Source organism: Lissotriton helveticus, chromosome 6 (genome assembly GCF_964261635.1).
Source record: "Lissotriton helveticus chromosome 6, aLisHel1.1, whole genome shotgun sequence".
NCBI lineage: Eukaryota > Metazoa > Chordata > Amphibia > Caudata > Salamandridae > Lissotriton > Lissotriton helveticus.
Window position 1 is genome coordinate 1,823,957,983 of NC_136067.1, and position 19,056 is coordinate 1,823,977,038.

General features: G+C 42.1%; 1 protein-coding gene across 1 annotated transcript in view; it reads left to right on the top strand.

Moving 5' to 3' along the window:
* The window catches only part of UTP25 (UTP25 small subunit processome component), a 186,655-nt gene that overhangs the window by 67,989 nt on the left and 99,610 nt on the right, over nt 1-19,056 (top strand). Inside the window, exon 2 of the mRNA XM_078649718.1 lies at nt 18,478-18,517. Within this exon, the coding sequence (XP_078505844.1) occupies nt 18,478-18,517 (40 nt within the window). The remainder of the gene's footprint in view (nt 1-18,477; nt 18,518-19,056) is intronic.

Here is a 19,056-nt window from a genome sequence, read left to right on the forward strand (position 1 = left end):
GGGCTTGGTCACAACCTGGCGTTCTAAAAAACTACCACAACCCACAGCATTTTTCCCATTTAGTTGTGGGTGGGATTAAACCCAGCTTACCAGTTGAAGATATGTAAAACGGGGAAGACCTACTCCAACCCTGTCCTCAAGTTGCTCCTATGAAACAAAGGTGCCTCCAGGGAGAAGGTCTCCCCAAACCACCAACCCACCTTCTCTCAAAGGTATTGCCAACTTGTCCTTTAAACACTCTGGAGCTCCTGGGGTATCCCAGAGGGGAGCCAAGCTGGAAAAATACCCAAGCGCCACTGAACCCCTCAATTTGGCCCAGGTTTTAGCCACCCACTGGAGAACCTTCAGCGTAACTTTTTTTTAAAACTTTGGATCACCAAATTTGAACAGAAAACCCTCTTCTGATAGTTTGGCGCCCCTAAGCATAGCCAAAAACATCCCTCCAGCACCTGTATTCACGGGCATTCTTAATAACATGCGTGAATGTGAGATTTGGAAGGCCCAGGCATACAACTGGAGATCTGGTAAAGCTAGGCCTCCCTTTTCTCTTCTCCGCCTCAGCTTTTTCCAGGCAATCCTAGGTGATTTGGATGCCCAGACAAATGAATTGATTTCCCTCTGCAACTTATCGATGGTAGATTTTTCAAAATGGACGGGAATACAGTTAAAAAGAAAAGTAATCTTCAGGAGTATCAACATCTTAATCAAATTGAATCTGCCTAAGATGGATAGGGGGAAGTAGGGCCCAATATCTCTTTGGCCTCAGACAGTCCCTTGCCACTATGGCCATGTTCGTATCGGCAATCTTAGTGATGTCTTGAACAACATGGACTCCCAAATATCCAATTTTGTAACTAACCTGGTGCTGGTGCTGGTGTTGAGTCTCTACAAGATTCCAGGTCATGATTTCCGTCTTTGAAGCATTCATTTCATATCCGGAGACAGAGCCAAACTCCTGGGCTAGACTGATGACCGCTGGGAAAGTTGACTATAAGTTAGCAGAAAGAACTAAAATGTCATCAGCGTACATGGCTACCTGCCTCTCCCACTCCCCATACTTAAAAGGCTGGATATTAGGGTCGTCCCTAAGCCGTTGAGCAAATGGCTCGATGTAGAGATCAAAAAGAAGAGGGGAGGGTGGGCAGCCCTGTCTGGTCCCTCTTGTGATCTCAAAGGGGTCCGTAACATTCCCGTTAACCAGGAGTCTGGCAGTTGGATTTTGATAAATCAACTGGACCATTTGGCAAAATTTCCCCCCTAGGTTGAACTTCCTCAAGACCCCCGACAGATAGATCCAATTCACTCTGTCGAAGGCCTTGGTGGTGTCCAAAGCCATGGCTGCCAATGGGAGGGTATATGTAGAAGCGAGATCAATAGCACCGATGAAATCGTAGGTGAGGTCCGAAAGCTGCCGGTTCCTAACAAAGCCCTTCTGATCTGAGGGGAGGACATCTCCCACCATGAGGCCCAGTCTTGCTGCTAAAATTGAAGTAAAAATGTTATAGTCTACATTGAAAAGTGATACAGGTATATATGACCCGCAGCTTGATGGAGATTTCCCAGATTCAATATCAAGATTATTGTAGCGTCATTCCAGGAAGCTGGGAGCCCTAGACCGCCTCTAACACATGATTAAAAAGCAACGTGAGAGTGGGAATGAACTTATCTCCCAATATCTTATCAATCTCCGCTGGGAGGCCGTCTGAACCCGCTGCTTTCCTGTTCTTACAACGTTAAATAGCTTCTCTGACCTCGGTCTGAGTAAAAACGTGGTCCAAATGCTATTGTTGATCGAGGCTGAAGGAGGGAAGGGTGATGTCCCCCAGCCAACGCTGGGCACTAAGGACATCCAGGCTTTTGTCTTCACAATAGATGTCCTGAAAGTAGGTCTGAAAAACCTGACTAATTTTCAATGCTTGTTAGTGAAGTATGCGAAAGGTGGTAGTTTTGCAACCTGCTGGCATCTCCCTTTATGACTTAGTTAGCTTAGGCGTCCAATGGTCAACCGTGTGTGACACAGGACCCAAGATCCGATGGATTCCAAGTATGACTCTCATGCCTTTAGCGAGTAGTAGTTGAAGATAAGAGGTGACAAGGCCATGTAGAGGTCTGTTGGTGCAGCCTTGAGGGACTTCGGCCGTGGAGGGGAATCATAAGGCTGAGAAAGGGGGGCGTAATTTGATGAACACCCTTTTCCGTATCCTGCCAATGAGTGCTGTCCGGGTGCGTGCATACCTGTGTTTGCGAGGTTGTGTGTTTGATCAGCTCAGATGTGCAAGCTGTGCTCTAAGTGTACAGGTTGGGATATGATGAAGCAGGGGAATTTCTCCTTTAGATCATAGTGCCCTTACACACTCTTACGAGTGTCATGCTTCATAATTGGGCGTTGCTCCTCGTGGCGGTGGCGCTGCAGTGGTCCATGGGGCCCGTGAGAGGGCTCTTTATTGGAGATCTTTTGGGAGACGCCGCAGTTGTACATGTGGGTGTGTGGGCCTAAAAGAAGGTGTCTGTTATATCTAAAAAAGAGGGTGAGTATGTTCCTCAGGACAACCCCTTAAAAAGTCAGACCATGAGCGGTTGGGGCAGGTAATAGGCGGTTATATGAAGCTAAAACTGGCGGCTTCTGTACCGCGGACTCTGCCGCAGAGGCACTCCATGACTTTTATTAAAAAATGTTTAACTCCCCTTTACACGGTCCTGAAGAAGCGCACCAGGATCCATTAGGGACCAACACTGCGCGAAACATGTCGACCTCACGTATCACCCTTTCACCACTACACACACGCATGGATTTCTAAGGGAAGCAGCAGAGCAATACTCTCCCCTCCATTTGTATTTGTTTCATGGAGGTGCTTCACTTCCAGCGGTAGATTTTTATCCTTTACCTCCTGGACCCCTGAATAAAATTAGTTCATTAGGTACCAGTAGGGTAAAAACCCTCTTTTTTAGATATTACACACACCTTCGTTTAGGCCCACACACCCACATGCACAACTGCGGCGTCTCCCAAAAGATCTCCTATAAAGTGCCCTCTCGCGGGACCCTTGGAAGACTGCAGCGTCACTCCCACGAGGAGCAACGCCCAATGATGAAGCATGACACTCGTAAGAGTGTGTGAGGGCACTAAGATCTAAAGGAGAAATTCCCCTGCTTCATCATATCTCAACCTGTACACTTAGAGACATTTCCATTCCTTATCACTCCAATACTTTTTCTTTCCGCTTTCTCTTCTTTTTCATTTAGAGTTGCCAAACAGGGCTCTGATTTACAACCATAATCTGGCTGGATACCTGATTACTTTGGGAACGGTTACCACTTGTGTCACATACATGTTCTTGGGATCATTGGTACTGGACCCGCCTTTTCCATTAACGCTCCCCGTCCCTCCTTATGTGTTTGAAATGCTCCAAAGTCTCACCTGTCATGTGTCAGGCCACGGAACTGATGCATTCTGGTAGTTGGAGTTTTGCATTACAGTTCATGCGATGCAACTGGTAAAGCATTTACAAAATATTCAGAAACAAAGTAAACAAGTCAACACACGGGAAGACACACTGCACACAAGACTCGTCTAATGTGATTTCTTAAAAACTGCAACATAATTTTTTTCATGCATCCCCTTAGTGACACTTTTTAAAATTCTCCAATGCTGCTCCATGTTTACCGTCCTCCTAATAAATGCACTTCAGACGACCCATACCATGCTGTTTAATGTTTCTTAGAACGGCTCCTGCCACCTTTGTCCCGGTTGCACACGTCGTCCTGCCTGCTGTAGTAAACACGTCTCGATCTCTTATCTTTATGGGGCCATTTGTTTAAACACATGGCCCCATAAAGATAAGAAATCGTTTGCGACGAACGGAAGGCAGGCGAGCCCGTCCAAGTGGGACAGCAGAAAAAGCCAAAGGGAGGTAACACACACAGCTCTTGGCCAATGGCTGGCCACCGTTTAGCATAAATGGTGACGCCAGCCAATGGAAAAGAAGGGCGGGACTTAAAGCCCTTCACTGAAACTCCTCCAAAACATTAAATCACGCCGAGTGAGCTGCGCAAGCTGAGACCTAAAAAGCCTATGACGTGGTAGCACACACCATTATGTGCACCTACTAAATGATGTGCGTCCCTTTTTTCTTTTTCTTTTTCGATTGCTAACTAAAAAGAAACAAATGCGAGAAAACCTTTTTTCGTTGGGTAAGCTCACTGTATGTCTTTTAAAACGAGATAGCTGTGTAGTCTGGTAGGTTTGACTTACTGACATTTTGCTAAACAATCTACTAGCCTCAAAATAAATGCTAGTTTTGTTTTCCCCAGAAAAGAATATTATATGTTCGTAATGGCACTCACTGTGATCTCTTATCTCACTGGCCTTCGAACCTGAAAAACACCCAAAAAAATCAGTAAATGGTTTTAAGCGATGCTGTACGAGCTATTATACAACATCGTAACGTCATTTTATGTTTTTTATTTACCGAGATATAGTGATTGGGGGAAGTAATATGGAAGGTGGGGGGTGAAGCACACCTGTGAAAGATAGAAATGTGGGGAGAGAGAAGCACACAGGAGAGATAGCAACAGGGAGCGGGGGAGAGAGAAGCACACAAGGGTGGCAGCTGGAAAAACATGCACGCTCATGGAGTGCTTAAGCAAAAATACAAAAAATTGTAGGTCCCTGAAAGTGAACAGTGGAGGGTCGCAATTAAGTGGGCAATGTTCGAGGAGAGGGACAAACGCAAGTTGAACACAAGCCATTGAGTAACGAGCAAGCAAGAGACTTAATAAAGCAATGGGCGGGCTTCATAGCCAACTATAAGCTGACAGTAGGTTTTTTCGCAGACACATCTTGAGATATGTAGCGGGAGAGACCTAAATAACAAGCATTTGCATTGCAATAGGTCTCGCATTTACGCAAGTTTGAGGTATTGATATTGCAAATAACAATGCCTTTTATTTTTGTTTTTGTTTTCAAAACATAAATAAAAGGCATTTTCATTTACAATGCCAATAGCTTAAACTTCCGTAAATGTGAGACCTATTGCATTGCAAATGCTTGTTAAGCTTTTTGTTTTCTTCCCAAAAGATTTAGCTCACAACGCATGCACGCCTAAAAATGACTGTGCTTACTTGGACAGTCAGGCTAAAAGTGCAATATTTAGCCTTAAAATACAAAATGGCTGTATATTTAAAATGTGTGTATAATTGACATAAGGAATAATGCAAAGACTATATAAAACGATAGAACAAGGGTTAATACAAATGGACGCCAAAATATTTGAAGGAGGTAAACACAGAAGCGTCAATATAGCACTAGAATCCGTACTTGATCAGGAACAACCTGAGAGAGAAAAAGTGACATGGGCACAGTAGCAGTACTTCACACAGGAACCTTGAGCCATGGAACATTATAAACAATGTGGCCATCTTGGAACAGTAGTCTACATACTCCATTATTGTTTTAGCATGTCAAAACAGCCACCATGTTTATAATCAGTCTGCAAGGAGTCGTCTAGCAATATAGCTACAACTTACAAAAATGAATGTTACAGAAATTAAAGCAACTCTTCTTTCTGTAGCATCTATTTTCAGTTGCTTTTGTGTCCGTTAAAAGAACAGCTTCGAAATTTGTAGGCCGTGGGCACACCCGGTACAAACCTCAAACATGTGATCTGCTAGTACTTACCGTTCCAGTGCTCGTTGTTCCACTGTGGTTGGCGTGTCTGCAATTATTAACCTATTTACCTTTGTCATAAAACACGTTTTTCATTTTTCTCAGGTGACTTTATTTTTTATAGGAATGGTAGCTGATTCACATTTTGGGGCACCTGTGCAATTCGGCCAAATTCCGCCTGATTTCTCTAAGGTGGAATAAACATCGACTTGTCCTACATAGGACGGCAGGGTAGCCTTTGCTTTTCCTTGACTACGCTTCTACCTCGGAGTGATTACACAGCCCTGCCTGACCTTTCCTTTAGAGCCGAGCTGACACAGTAAAAGAACAACGGGAGGGGAGTGGGTACAAAGTAAAGCAAAACACTGCAACTAAGGAAAGTGAAAGCGCGCCATGCGTGCGTTCTGCTGAAACGCCGGCAAGCCCTACATGTGCACATAGCCTGTCCGGGCACGTGCACATCTCCTGTCCCCCTTCGGCAGAAAATCGATGACAATAGATCTCGCCAAGCGAGCACCACATGAGCTGCATCGCTAGGGGGGACCTAAAAATGTGCATGTCAACAAATCCTATTGAAAAATGTATGCTCCTAAGGACTTCATGTCTATGTTTGTATGCACGCAAAAAAAACATTATTTTATTACTTCTGTCTTTTCCATTTTCCAGACTAAGACAGTTATATACAGCATAAGTATATTTGTCTTTGCAGACAGCAAGCCTCCATGTACATATTTCTGTTACGAAAAAGGCCAGCTATTTTTTTCTGTTCATTTTAGTTTTGTTTTTAAAATGTTCGGTTTTCACATGGTCACACTTTAGGGTTTGTAGAAGCACCTCTTTTTAGCATCAAACAGTTTACATTGCATACAGCTGCTTTCAAACCGGTGCCTATAGTGTAACCATATTTGCGTTGAGAATGGAATAAATAATTTTCATGGCAAAGAAGGAATCATATTTTACACACTGACATTAAAATATGTTGGGATTTTTTTCATTTCCTGCACTTCTTGAGATATTTAGACCACCTTTAATGTTGAATACAGCAATCCACAACTGAACCTTTGCCAAGTGTTTGCTATTGTGCTGAACCCCTTGTGCAGAATTTGAAGCAATATTTGAGAAGGATCTTGGCCTCCCAGATTCAGCATACTGCACATTGGCTTGCACATTGGCTTGCGGTGGGGGTTAATTGGGAGAAATCACTCTTGCAGGACGAGGAGGGGGGATCCTCTCTCTCCCGCTGATGGTGGGGTGCGGGTATGGGTGGGTCATGGTGCCATATCTTATTAGACACACGGCCTCTTTGTTGAAACAGACAGTCAAGGTGGTACTGGGGAAGGCTCCCTTTGCCAGGGACTTTGTGTTTTAGGATTTACTAGCATACCGGGTCCTAGCTGAGTCGGTAGATGCTGCTGGGTGGGTGGGTGGTTGAGAGACACTGGGAGACCTATATCCCATTGAGGAATTTCTTATGCTCGAAGCATCACAGGAATGATTCCAGGTAGAACCTAGGCAGGTTTTACACCATGGCAGTATAGTATATGGCCCACCTTCCCAGCGACCCCATGCACGTTGCTTACTTTTCGGGTATTGTTAGAATTTTGAGGGGACAGCCACTTGGCCTCCCACTTACACAGAGCCATGATCATGTGCCCTATCTGGGCAGCTTCAGATGGTGACCTGGGGATACATCTTGAGAATGTGCTGTGGAAAAGAATGTGTGCATTGGTGCAGTCTATACCTTGCAATGCCAGATTTAAATTGCCAGATTTTCATTTTCTACACTGCATGTATCTGACACCAGTGCTTTCACTTAAAATGGACCCTTGTAAGTCGTGTAGTTGTCCCAGATGCTAGGCCTCTTTGGCTTCTTTTTTACATTTGGCGTGGAATATCCCAGTGGTACATGCGTTCTGGCTGACTGTGGTGGAGCATGAACATCAGCTGTCTCCAACAAGTAGCTTGTGAGCGAACAGTAGCTCTCCAGCTACCTGTGAGTAGCTCTCCTGTATGCAGCCCAGCCTACGACTATCGAAGCTTTAGCTTAGTTGAATTAATATATATATACCAAAATTAAAACACATGTATTCAAGATGCAAATGTGTGTATTTTCACAACTCCTAAATTGAATTGTGGTGCTAGGGGGATTGCAGCTAAGGTTTGTATATACTGCTCATGTAATACTTCAGTTCAAATTGTCAAAGCCTTATTGACATTTTTGCTGGAAACCCTACCTAATTAACTGATGTTATAACTGCTGACACTCTTAGATGGGGTGTGCACTTTTACATCACTTGTATTAGTAGCTCTGGATGATTTTCATTGAACATAAGTAGGTTTACAGAAAAGGTTGGACACCCCTGATGTAAATGCTGTGGTGCGGACACCAATCACAGTAGACCCTGCTGTTTGCCTTTTGGGTAAAGCTCGTTGGTTTAAAAGGCCAGAAAATTGAGTTTAATTTTGTGCATTTACTACTGCTACTCGCTAAACGGCTGGTAGCGATGGCTAAATCATGTCATGATTACAAAGAAGTACCATTTGCATGTAATGCTCCTCTGATATTTTTTGATACGTGCTATACAGACCATACTTCTCTGACATGATTGGAGATGGCTATTGTTTATGTAACTGTTGTTGACAAAATCAATAAACCCCTCTATGAGAAAAAAAACCTTTGAAAATGTGCCAAAAATCCATAAACGTGTGGAGGACAGAATTGCTCATTCAAGAGATAACAGAACTTTCAGCACTAGTCTAAACAAACTCCCCATATATGTATATAGTGACTGAAAAAAACAAAGGTTAAAGTAACGTTATAGTTACATGTGATAAAAAGATCTGTTTTTGTTTTTAAAAAGAACAACAACAAAAAACTTAGATATTCACCGTAAAGACCTAAGGTTAGAGTAACGTTATAGTTAGATGAATTTGTCCATGGCAACATTGTTTTGAACAAAAAAATCACAAAAACTCACGGGTGTGTGTAGTAGGGTGTGGGGAAGGACTGGCCCCTCCTTTCAGACCTCTCTTTCAGATGATGGGTGAGTATAGTAGGGTATGTGAATGGACTAGCCTCTTCTTTGAGGCCTCTATCTCAGATGATAGGTGTTCGTAGTAGGTTGTGTAGATGGGCTGGCCTCTCCATTCACACCTCTCTCTCAAATGACGGGTGTGCAGATTAGGGACTGGCCTCACCTTTCAGACCTCGCTCTCAAATGTCAGGTGTGTGCATGGACTGGCCTATCCTTTGAGACCTCTCTCTGACATTACACATGTGCGTAGCAGGCTGTAGGCATGAATTGTCTCTCCTTTGAGACCTGCTTCTCAGAGGACAGGTGTGCATAGTAGGAAGTGTGGATGGACTGGCCTCTCCTTTGAGACCTTGCTCTCAAATGACGGGTGTGCGTAGTAGTGAGTGCAGAGGGACTGGCCTCTCCTTTTACCTCTCTCTTTCTTAAATGAAGGCTGTGATTATTAAGATGTGTGGATGGACCGACCTCTCCTTTGAGACTTCTCTCTTAACATGACAGGTGTTCGTAGTAGGGTGTGCAGATGGCCTTGCCTCTCAACTGAGAGCCCTCCATTTTATGATGGCTATGTGTAGTAGGGTGTAGGATGAGTCTTCACTCTCTCCTCAGAACTGTTCTCTGCTGATGAACTTAAATAGTAGACTCTGATAAACACCATCTCCACTAAGACTCCTTCCAACAGTAACAAGTCTACATACTAGAGTGTATTCAAAGATCACCTACTCTTTCCTGTTTTTCACGACGAGATTGTAACTTAAAAAAAATAATCTTCTTTTCATCACCCTTATCTCTTACACGCTTCCTTTCAATAACAAGGGGCACAATGTGCATTCTTACTGGTAGACCGTATTGAGAACTCACTGAATCCTTTTTACTATTCACGATCCTTACGAGAGTCCCGCAAGATCATAAATTAGATTAAAAAAATATATTTTTATTTTTATCTCATTAGTTATCCCTTAGAGACCTCGCTCTAAATCTAGAGGGCCAGCATACCTTTCTGCTGTCCCCTTATATAGCTTTTTTTTACTTAATTACCACAACACCTGCAATTTTTCACAATAGACAGTAGTGGCGACCATTTCATTTCTAAAATTCTCAACAGCCAGCCAATCAGAGCGCTCACTCTCGCGGGAGTCTCTTGGTCCCGCGAGAGCGTAAAGGTTCATGTGAAAAACAGGCCTCGACCAAATACAGGGCTTCAATTTTGATTTTGCGCTCTTGCAGGACATCAGTGAGACTCACAAGCCCAACTGCCAAAATATATAAATATTTTTTACTCTTAAATTTTCAAAAATTACTGAATGGATGCATGCCAAGTCACAAAAAGCACAACCTGCCGGCCAACATCTAGCTTTCTGCCAAATTTGGTTTAATTGCATTCAACATTGTTTACTGTATCCCGTTTTATAGAAGTCTATGGAAAAATGCATGGGAAAGTTGTGTTTTCGGACATCCCTTTTTTCTCATCCCCTGCATGACTGATCACCACGAAGCTTTCTATGCACAAATTAGTCAAAAAGTAGCATCTTTTTGGAAAGTTTGGCAGAGATTCGGCTAACTGGGCCAAAGTTATTAGCAACACAAAAAAAGCTTTTCCTATAGAAAAGCGATACTAACTATACCTAGTATATATATATATCAAATGACATACCTGATATGCTGCCTGGCCGCCGCGTAATATAGAAAACAGCTCCTGAAGAAATACCTCCGAGACGGCCCTCCCATGGTGTGGAAAATGTATTCAAAATTAAAGGTAACGCAAATCGCAGACAACGGTTTGCATGCAATTTGCGTTACCAGCTGTTTTATTTATATATATATATATATATATATATATATATATATATATATATATTCTTGCATGCCAAACTTCATAATCAAAGAAGGCGCTGACTCCGTGAATCTGAATCCAAACTTTATTCCTTAAGTCAGTTGCTGCTTAGACGCGTTTCGGCGTTACCGCCTTGTTCACTACATCTGCCATTTTGGTAAGGACATACTTATATGTACCCAGACATGGGTGTGTCTCTTAATTAGTGTAACAGGTTTAAACTAGATGTTGCCATGGTTACATTGTGGCAAACCTGTCTTCCACAGTCTCTTAACACTTTAAAGTACACATAAAGAGCATTTATTTAGGAACCATTTTATGAATATTTTAAACATTTAAAACATCACCAATAGCTTAAAATTATAACCTTCTCGTCATTCAGCATGTTAAACTCGTGACATCTGAATTAAGGTTTACAGTGAAACTTGAAGTAAAAATAATAATCTTGAAAAGTGAAAACCAACGAGTGAAAAGAATTTAAGTTGACACAGTGTGCCACACGATACTGATGGTCCCTGCCATGAAAGTTCCAAAATATAGGTCCTGCCCTAGTGGATTGCCTGTTTGTTCACTCGGCAGCGCCATGCAGACGCTCAGGACACGCACAAGGAAGGTTCCCCTGCGACGCCCCCCGAGGAAGGCTCCTGCAGCTCCCGGACACCCACCAATACTTATTCCATCTTAGGTAAGTCCCTAGAGAGTACAGTATTATGTTGGTAGATCATAGTTCGAACAGTAAATACATACACTCGTGTTTACAATAAGGACCTGTCTGAGTCTGCAATGGCCCTGCAGGTTAGGCTCGCGGCCATGCAATAGCTCAGGCCCCCGAGTTTAAGATGTGTGGCTTATCAATCAGTGATCTGCGTGTTCTTTGGATATGTGTCACACAAAATTATGGCTGGATTGGCGCCATTAAGTAGATTCGGAGTTACACAGTGGTTACCGAACCTAGTTGCTACAAGGAGAATAATGACAGGTGGTACCAGGGAGGACCTCTATATAATGACGCATCTGTCATTTGGCTCTAAATAGAGTGCGTGGCTTGGGGGACGATATGCGGATATGTATTGCTGTGTTGCTAACTGTGTTAAGCTCAAATGGTGGCATGGTGGTGTGTACTACTGACATAACCATGTCTGTAGTGTGCTCTATGTGCCCATGTGGAATCCCGTGAATAATGTGGTACGTGAACAGCAGATGTTTAACGAATGGTCCTCGAGGAGGAGAGGATACATATGTTACTTTAGAGTTGGACACTTAAGGCTTCGTCCGCATTCAGACCGAATGGGATCTTGGAGTTTAACAGTATAATGTACCTTGACTCCAAACGGCGCAACGCCAGTAGGCGGTTGCCACCTCTGATGCTTTTTGGAATGCTGTCAATCACAAAATATTGGATGTTACTAGCATTCCCTCTGTGTGCCTCATTGATGTGCCTGGCTACCGGGTATGCCGGGTCATTATTGGAGATGGCTCGCAAGTGCTGTAGGATCCGCACATGTGCTGGATGGATTGTGGAACCTACGTATCTCTTACCGCATGTACACTCCAATACATATACTGCAAAATCTGTTTTGCATGAGAACGCGTCCCTCAGTATGTATGGTTTATTTCTAAATGGAACGCGAACTGAGGTGGTGTTCACGCCATGTGTGCACGCCTTACACTTAATGCATTTTTTGAAACCTTTTTGAGAGTTTAGCCAATTTTTAGTCTTTTTGAGTATAGGTGCATTGCAGACAAGTTCATTTCTCATCGATTTCGCCTTCCTGAATGTGATCAAAGGATTTCTTCCCACTGTTTCACCTATGCTCGTGTCTCCCCGGACTAACGGCCAGTGTCTTCTCAGGATTTTCCGGAGATTATTGTGATATCGGTTATACCCAGTTATTAATCTTGGTGGGGTTTTCTCATTGTGGTTCTCGTCTTTCACCACTTTTTTAGGGAAAATTAGATCTTTCCTGTTTTTGGCACTGCATTTTGCTTCAGCCCTCTGGCACGTGTTTTCAGTGTACCCCCTCTTCCTTAATCTTTTGAATAAATCTTGTTTAGCACTGGTTAGTCACTCAGAGGTACTGCAATTACGTGTCATTCTAAGGCACTCTGCATAGGGAATTGACTGTTTTAGAGGTGTAGGGTGGAAACTGTGTGCATGGAGAAGGGCATTGCCTGCAGTCGGTTTTCTGAATGTGCGAGTCTGTATCTTGTCATTCTGTACATATAGTTCAAGATCAAGAAATTGGATGTTTACAGCGCTAATATTACATGTACATTTTAAATTAAGCATGTTTTCATTTAGAGCTAGAGCAAAATTCTCTGCATCTCTATCATTACCCTGCCACAGGATAAAAATGTCATCGATATATCTCTTGTACATCACAACGTTGTTTTGCATGATCTCAGAGTGCTGGACTTTAAGTACCTGCTCCTCCCACCAGCCCATATGCAGATTCGCATAGCTGGGGGAGAAGCAAGTTCCCATTGCCGATCCCTGCAGCTGTTTGTAATGCAATCTGTCGAAAATAAACGTATTATTTGTCAGACACCACTCTGCCATTTCCAACAACATTTTTTGCTAGGTAATGTTGCATGGCTTTCAATCCATCCCGGTGTCTGATGCTGGTGTACAGGGATTGTACATCTAATGTCATGAAGTGATAGTTATCTTGCCATTTTATGTCGAAGATCTTTGACAAAAAATCCCCCGTGTCTTTAATGTATGCCGGGAGTTTTTTGACTTCAGGTTGCAGAAAAGAGTCAATGAAAATACTTGTTTTTTCAAAAAGGCTGCCAATTGCCGATATTATTGGCCTTCCGGGTGGTATTTCTGCATTTTTGTGCACCTTCGGTATCAGATATAGTTGAGGTGTTACCGGGTAGTCATTCTTTAGATAGTTGAATTCATCTTTGTTGATGAGGCCCATTCCTTTCCATCTATAAAGCTCATTATGATATTTCTCTTGGATCCCCACATTGTGTGTTGGGCTTATTCTCATATAACAGTCTTTGTCTTGGAGTTCAGTGCAGGCCTCTTTGTTGTACAAGTGTAAGGGCCACAGCACAATGTTACCCCCCTTGTCCGACCACCTTACCACGATGTCCGATCTTGATTTTATTTTTGTCATTAGATTGTTGTATTTTCTTCTGTGGTCTTGATTTTCTTTCCAATACTCTTTTGTACTTTGAAAGGACAGTTCCTTGAGGTCTTTGATGACATTGTCTGAGAATAGATCTAAATTGTCTTTGGGCATCATCGGCATGAACTTTGGTTTGAAATCCGTTTTTACTGTTGCATAAATATTCAATTCAGAAGCGATTGCTGCTCCACTAGGTGATATCCCATTGCCTCCTATATCTTGTTCCAAATCAATCAAGTTTTGCAGAGCCTCCATGTTGGCCACTGAGACTCTGACTATTGTCCTCCATCTGCATAGTTGTTGTTTGACGTCTGCTCGTGTTTGTGAAATACTTTTGTAATTTTAGTTTTCGAATATAATGAAACAGATCTATGCGTGTTTGGGCATAATCAAAGTTTGTATTCGTGCAGTATGTTAAACCAAGGGTTAAAATTTCAAGTTCTTGTATATTCAGCTCCATATCTGTTAGGTTAATGACCGTGTTGTCTATTTCGTTTTGTACTTCCATTATCGGCGTTTGTGGCGTCTGTTTTGTGGTTTGTTCTGTTGTTGATTTTGGCCTCGTTTTTCTCCACCGTCTGTTTTTTCTCCTACGGCTTTTAGTTGCTGTTTTTGGTTTTTGTTCTGGTTTTTGCCTCGGCCAGTCCCCCCATTTTGTTTCGAAGGGAAGCGTGGTCTCAGTGTTCTGAGGCGCTGCATTTATATATATATATATATGTGATCAAGGCTATCTCTAGCCGAAACGCGTCATGGCGGACTGGTGCTGGGCTAGCACTCAATAAAGATATTTGCACTTTCTTTGGGTCTCGCTGCTCTTGTTTTGCTCGACGGTGACTGCTGCTGCTGTTGCTGATTATTTCGACTTGGGAGCACCACGTACCATATATATATATATATATATATATATATATATATATATATATATATATATATATATATATATATATATATATATATTATGCATTTTGTCAAAAGACTGCATGTAGTACTCACTGGGTATCTTTATGATGCTTTAATGTCCGCAAAAGCGTTTCAGTACACAACTTTTTTTTTTATGCTGGTAATTTCAAATAAAGTTGACACTCCACATGCGATTGTTTAAAAGACAAAAGAGCTCTTCGTTACAGGGTTGGTTCAATCACGATTCTATCGTGGCTAATTGGGATTTGGGAATAGCACTTGGAAAAAAGCCCAGAGATCAACATTAATTACCACCTTGAGGAGGCAATATAAGGCTGTCATAGCTATATGATGGAAGGTAGTTATAGGAGATCAGTGGGGTTCACTAGCGCAGTCAGCTCGCACGAAAGACAGCAGGCATTTTTGTTCCACCGTCTCGGACATGAGACATAAAAAAACAGTTAGTATCCCCAGTTTCCTGTCAGATTATTAGTGAAGTTTGGGAAGCATATTTCAGCAACGTTTATGCTGCCCCACAGCGGAGGATGGTGGTAATATTGATAGCCGGAAACTGGCAAATGTCAAGATAACTGTGGCTGTTGTGGAAACGTCCATCTTACAAAGTGTAGGGGGAAAGCAACTGGGCTGGATGGTGTTCTGATTGAGTTATTTAAACACAACACTGACCACTGTTCCACTTTTTGACTAATTTGTTAAGTATCCAGACGTGCCTGCTTCCTGGTGTACTTCAGCTATTGCCCCATCTGCTACAGGACAATCTTTCAAATTTTAGAGCGTGCTATGTATAATAGAATTCAGGAGTGGGCCCATACGGAGTCCATCTTGCAGCCTTCCCTACATGGGCTCAAGAACAAGATTGAAAAAATCGAGCAATGTGTACATCTGAATGTGGTAATAGGCAAAGCGAATGTACTTGTATCTGGCTTTCATGGTCTAGCTGCCGCTTTTGATTGAGTCAACCGACCCAAATTATTACAAATAATGCTATTGCAGGACTTGGATGCTTCCCTTGTCCATTTTCTTGCATATTTGCACATGGGCATATGGAGTTTTGTAAGATATAGTGCAAACTCGGCCCGAAGGTATCGGGCAACCAAGCGCTTTACATGAGCACTAGTTTAATTACAGACAGACACATACATTTTTTATGTTATTTAATTTTTTTAAAAACATTTTTAGGCACGACATGAGCTAGAGTCAGAATTTGCAACAACAGAGATGTGACCAATGATATAGAGATCAGCAGGGGGGGTCAGACAAGGGTGTGTGCTCGCCCCCCATTTGTTTCTTATATATCAATGATTTGTACCCGTTTTTGGCTAGTGTCACCAGTGATGTTCCTGTAATCAAGGCCTACCCACACTCTTATATGCAGATAACGCTGTACTTCTATCCCGCACGCCTAAAGCACTGCATCTCCTAGTATTTACTTTGTTGAATTCATGGGCAACTATGATCTATGTTCTTATTTCTCAAAGTTTCATATTATGGTATGTGGCCCTCGATGCACCCAGTTCTCCTCTTGGACACTGGGTGAAAAATCGTTTGACCAGTGTTAAGAGCTTTCCTTATTTGGGAGTTATGTTTTCTGCTTCTTGGACACCTGGTATTGTGCATCGCCGAATGCAGTTTTCTGAGACAATCGTCTCTTCTCTGTCTCCCTGAACCCCGAGCAGGGGGGCAATTGGCATCTGTGTTGCAGATTTACAAATACAAATATGTCCCTATTGCCACTTATGGAGCCGAATTGTGGGGGTTGCAAACTGCGAAGCCACACAAGTTGAAGAAAGCAGGCAGCTATCAGGATTACCAATTCCTACCACTCTCAGATTCAGTCACAAAGAACTCAATTTACAATATATAATTGAGTACATTAGGGTCATATCGTTAATATTCTGGGTGTCAATCTGGAGTAATGAGAAGGTATTGCTGCATAGAGCCATAACCCTCGACTGCCTTTCCTGTGACAACGGCCTCCGAATCCCCTGGTTGGCTTATGTTGAATCAGAAATGGGTAGAATTGATATGCAGTGGGCCTTTATTGAGCCAGATTCATGTTTAAGTTTAAAAAAAAGAATGTTTTAGAAGCATAGTAGGGAAAACTCAGATTATGGCATACTTTTCATTGAGGATCCCAGATTGCCCCCCTGGTTATCTGTGGCACCCACGTAGGCGATGGGAGTGTTCTTTGTTATTTAGGTTTAGAGCTGAGACTGTCAGATACTTATGACTTTTCTGCTTGGCTATCAGCCAAATCTTGCCGCTATTCCATGCCCGGGGGATGGCAAAACTGGCCAAACGATGATACATTTTTTCTTGTTTTGTAAATTTTCTGAGTTTTATACCCAGCTGTTTTTAATTCCTCTGTTTAAAAAGAAGTATTATAATATTAGGCAGTGAAAAGCCTTATTTTCACTGGTTCTGCAATATCTGATGCGAAAATCTGTTCACATGTAGGTTCTTTTTTTTAACGCGTACTGTAAGTGTTTTTGAATTTGAATTGGAAAGTCACACACGTCACTCCCATTTGGTGGGAAGAGTGGCCAATGTGTTTGCACTTAAAGTCCAAATATTCAGCACAATACCTAATACTCCATTTCACCTTAACTGAGCCTCAAAAACAAGGTACTGATCTTAATTAGTCATATACGTGGCACTATTCATGCAGTCCCGCTATTCCATTAAACCCAACTAGGGCTGCCCCCGTTATCCCAGGGTACAGTGATGTTTGCTTGTAATGCCTCTCTTCACAGCCGCTGTGCTGGGAGTCAAACCACCGGCATCAGTGAAACGACACGACGTCCATGAATATGAATTATTCACGACTAGTTTGGGTATACCCAGCCGAGTCGGTTCTGGCAGTCTGAATTACTTCGTTTGTTGTAAATATTATACAGTATTATGCAGATTACATCAAATATTTCATTTATACAGCTCGCTAAGAAGTACCAAGTGTGGCCTCCCACAGCACAGCTATCCCTCAGTTTCCGCATATGGTACATGCCTGCACTTTAGACAGCTGCACTATCCTGACATTGCAAGGTGTGAAAGACTTGCAGTTTTGAAAGCAGAGCTGTCTTTACTTTTTTAATGTTTTTTTATATTTTAAGGAAGGATTTTATTAAAGTATTGCAGCATTTATATAGCGCCTACTACTCCAATGTTGGGTACATAATTTCATGCCACTCACATAGGTAACTCCAATGGCGTGGAAAATCTGACCTATTTTCCAGTCCACACATAAAGATGGCCTCAGACTTTATCCCTACTCAAATACTTAACAAGTACTTAGCTCGAGACTAACGACAGGCTTAAACTGTTAAAGAAATTCCTCGAGGGGTTAGTTTTCACGTAACGGGTTGCCTGCTAATATTTCCTAGGTCTTTTATGGTTATAACTTATTCCTTGCACGAATTCACTGATTCAAGATCAGTGCTTTTAAGAATCGGAACACTAAATAGTGTTTTTCTATCATGACATGAAAACCAATTTTGCTAAAATAATTGCTTGAAGTAGGAAAACTTGAAGTTTAGGATACTACCGTTTTTATGTGCAAAACACACAATAATTATATAATATCAGACCATGTACATTTGTGGCACGTAAAATGCCATCGATAGAGCATAATATTTCAACAGGCAAATAGCGCCAATTCTTACCAGACGAGTTCCTAGTTGTTAATTATACAGCAAATTGTAACGCACAGTTTATTTCTCACTTGTTCTCTTGTATTTATTTATTATAGACTGCAAAGCCAATATAAGGAATGCCTTCAAGACTACACGTTTTTTTTTTTCTTGCAGTAGTTGTAAGATAAGTAACTGTCCTACTATAAAATGTAGTCTTTGCCCAGTTTAAAATGTTTTTTTTTCTTCAATATTTCAGAGTTTCCGAAAATAAAGAGCGGACCCAAGTCCTTGAGCTGGTAAGTATTGCCACTCCCAAACGTCTTTGTTTAATGGAATGATCAGACACCGCATGTTTTTGTGATGCATCTGACTTGCTGGCAATGCACATTTATAAGACCGGTTCTGACATCTAACTTCCAGACATATATACACCATCAGATTTGCAGCCAGAGAGTTAGTACATACGTATCAGGGATTTAAAATATTCCCTTCCCTTTTATGTCTTTATTTTTCAGCTGGAAATATTATTGTACAACAAGATGCCAAAAATGTGCACATTTTTCAGAACCACATAAAGGTGTATACGGTTTTTGGGGGAAAAGAAAAGGAAGTGGTATAGCTACAGCTAAGACTTGGAAGTGAGGGAGATTGATTTGAACATGACGTTTTAAAATTAGTTTTATAATTTTTCTTAGGGCTGCCAAAAGGCCCCAAGAGATGCCCCGGCAATCTTCCCATTTTGTGCCACTTACATTGGTTGAAGAGAGAACCGCTCCATGATCCTCCTCAGTGGACAGAGGAGATCAACTCTGCAACCATTCCAAAGGTGTTCTTA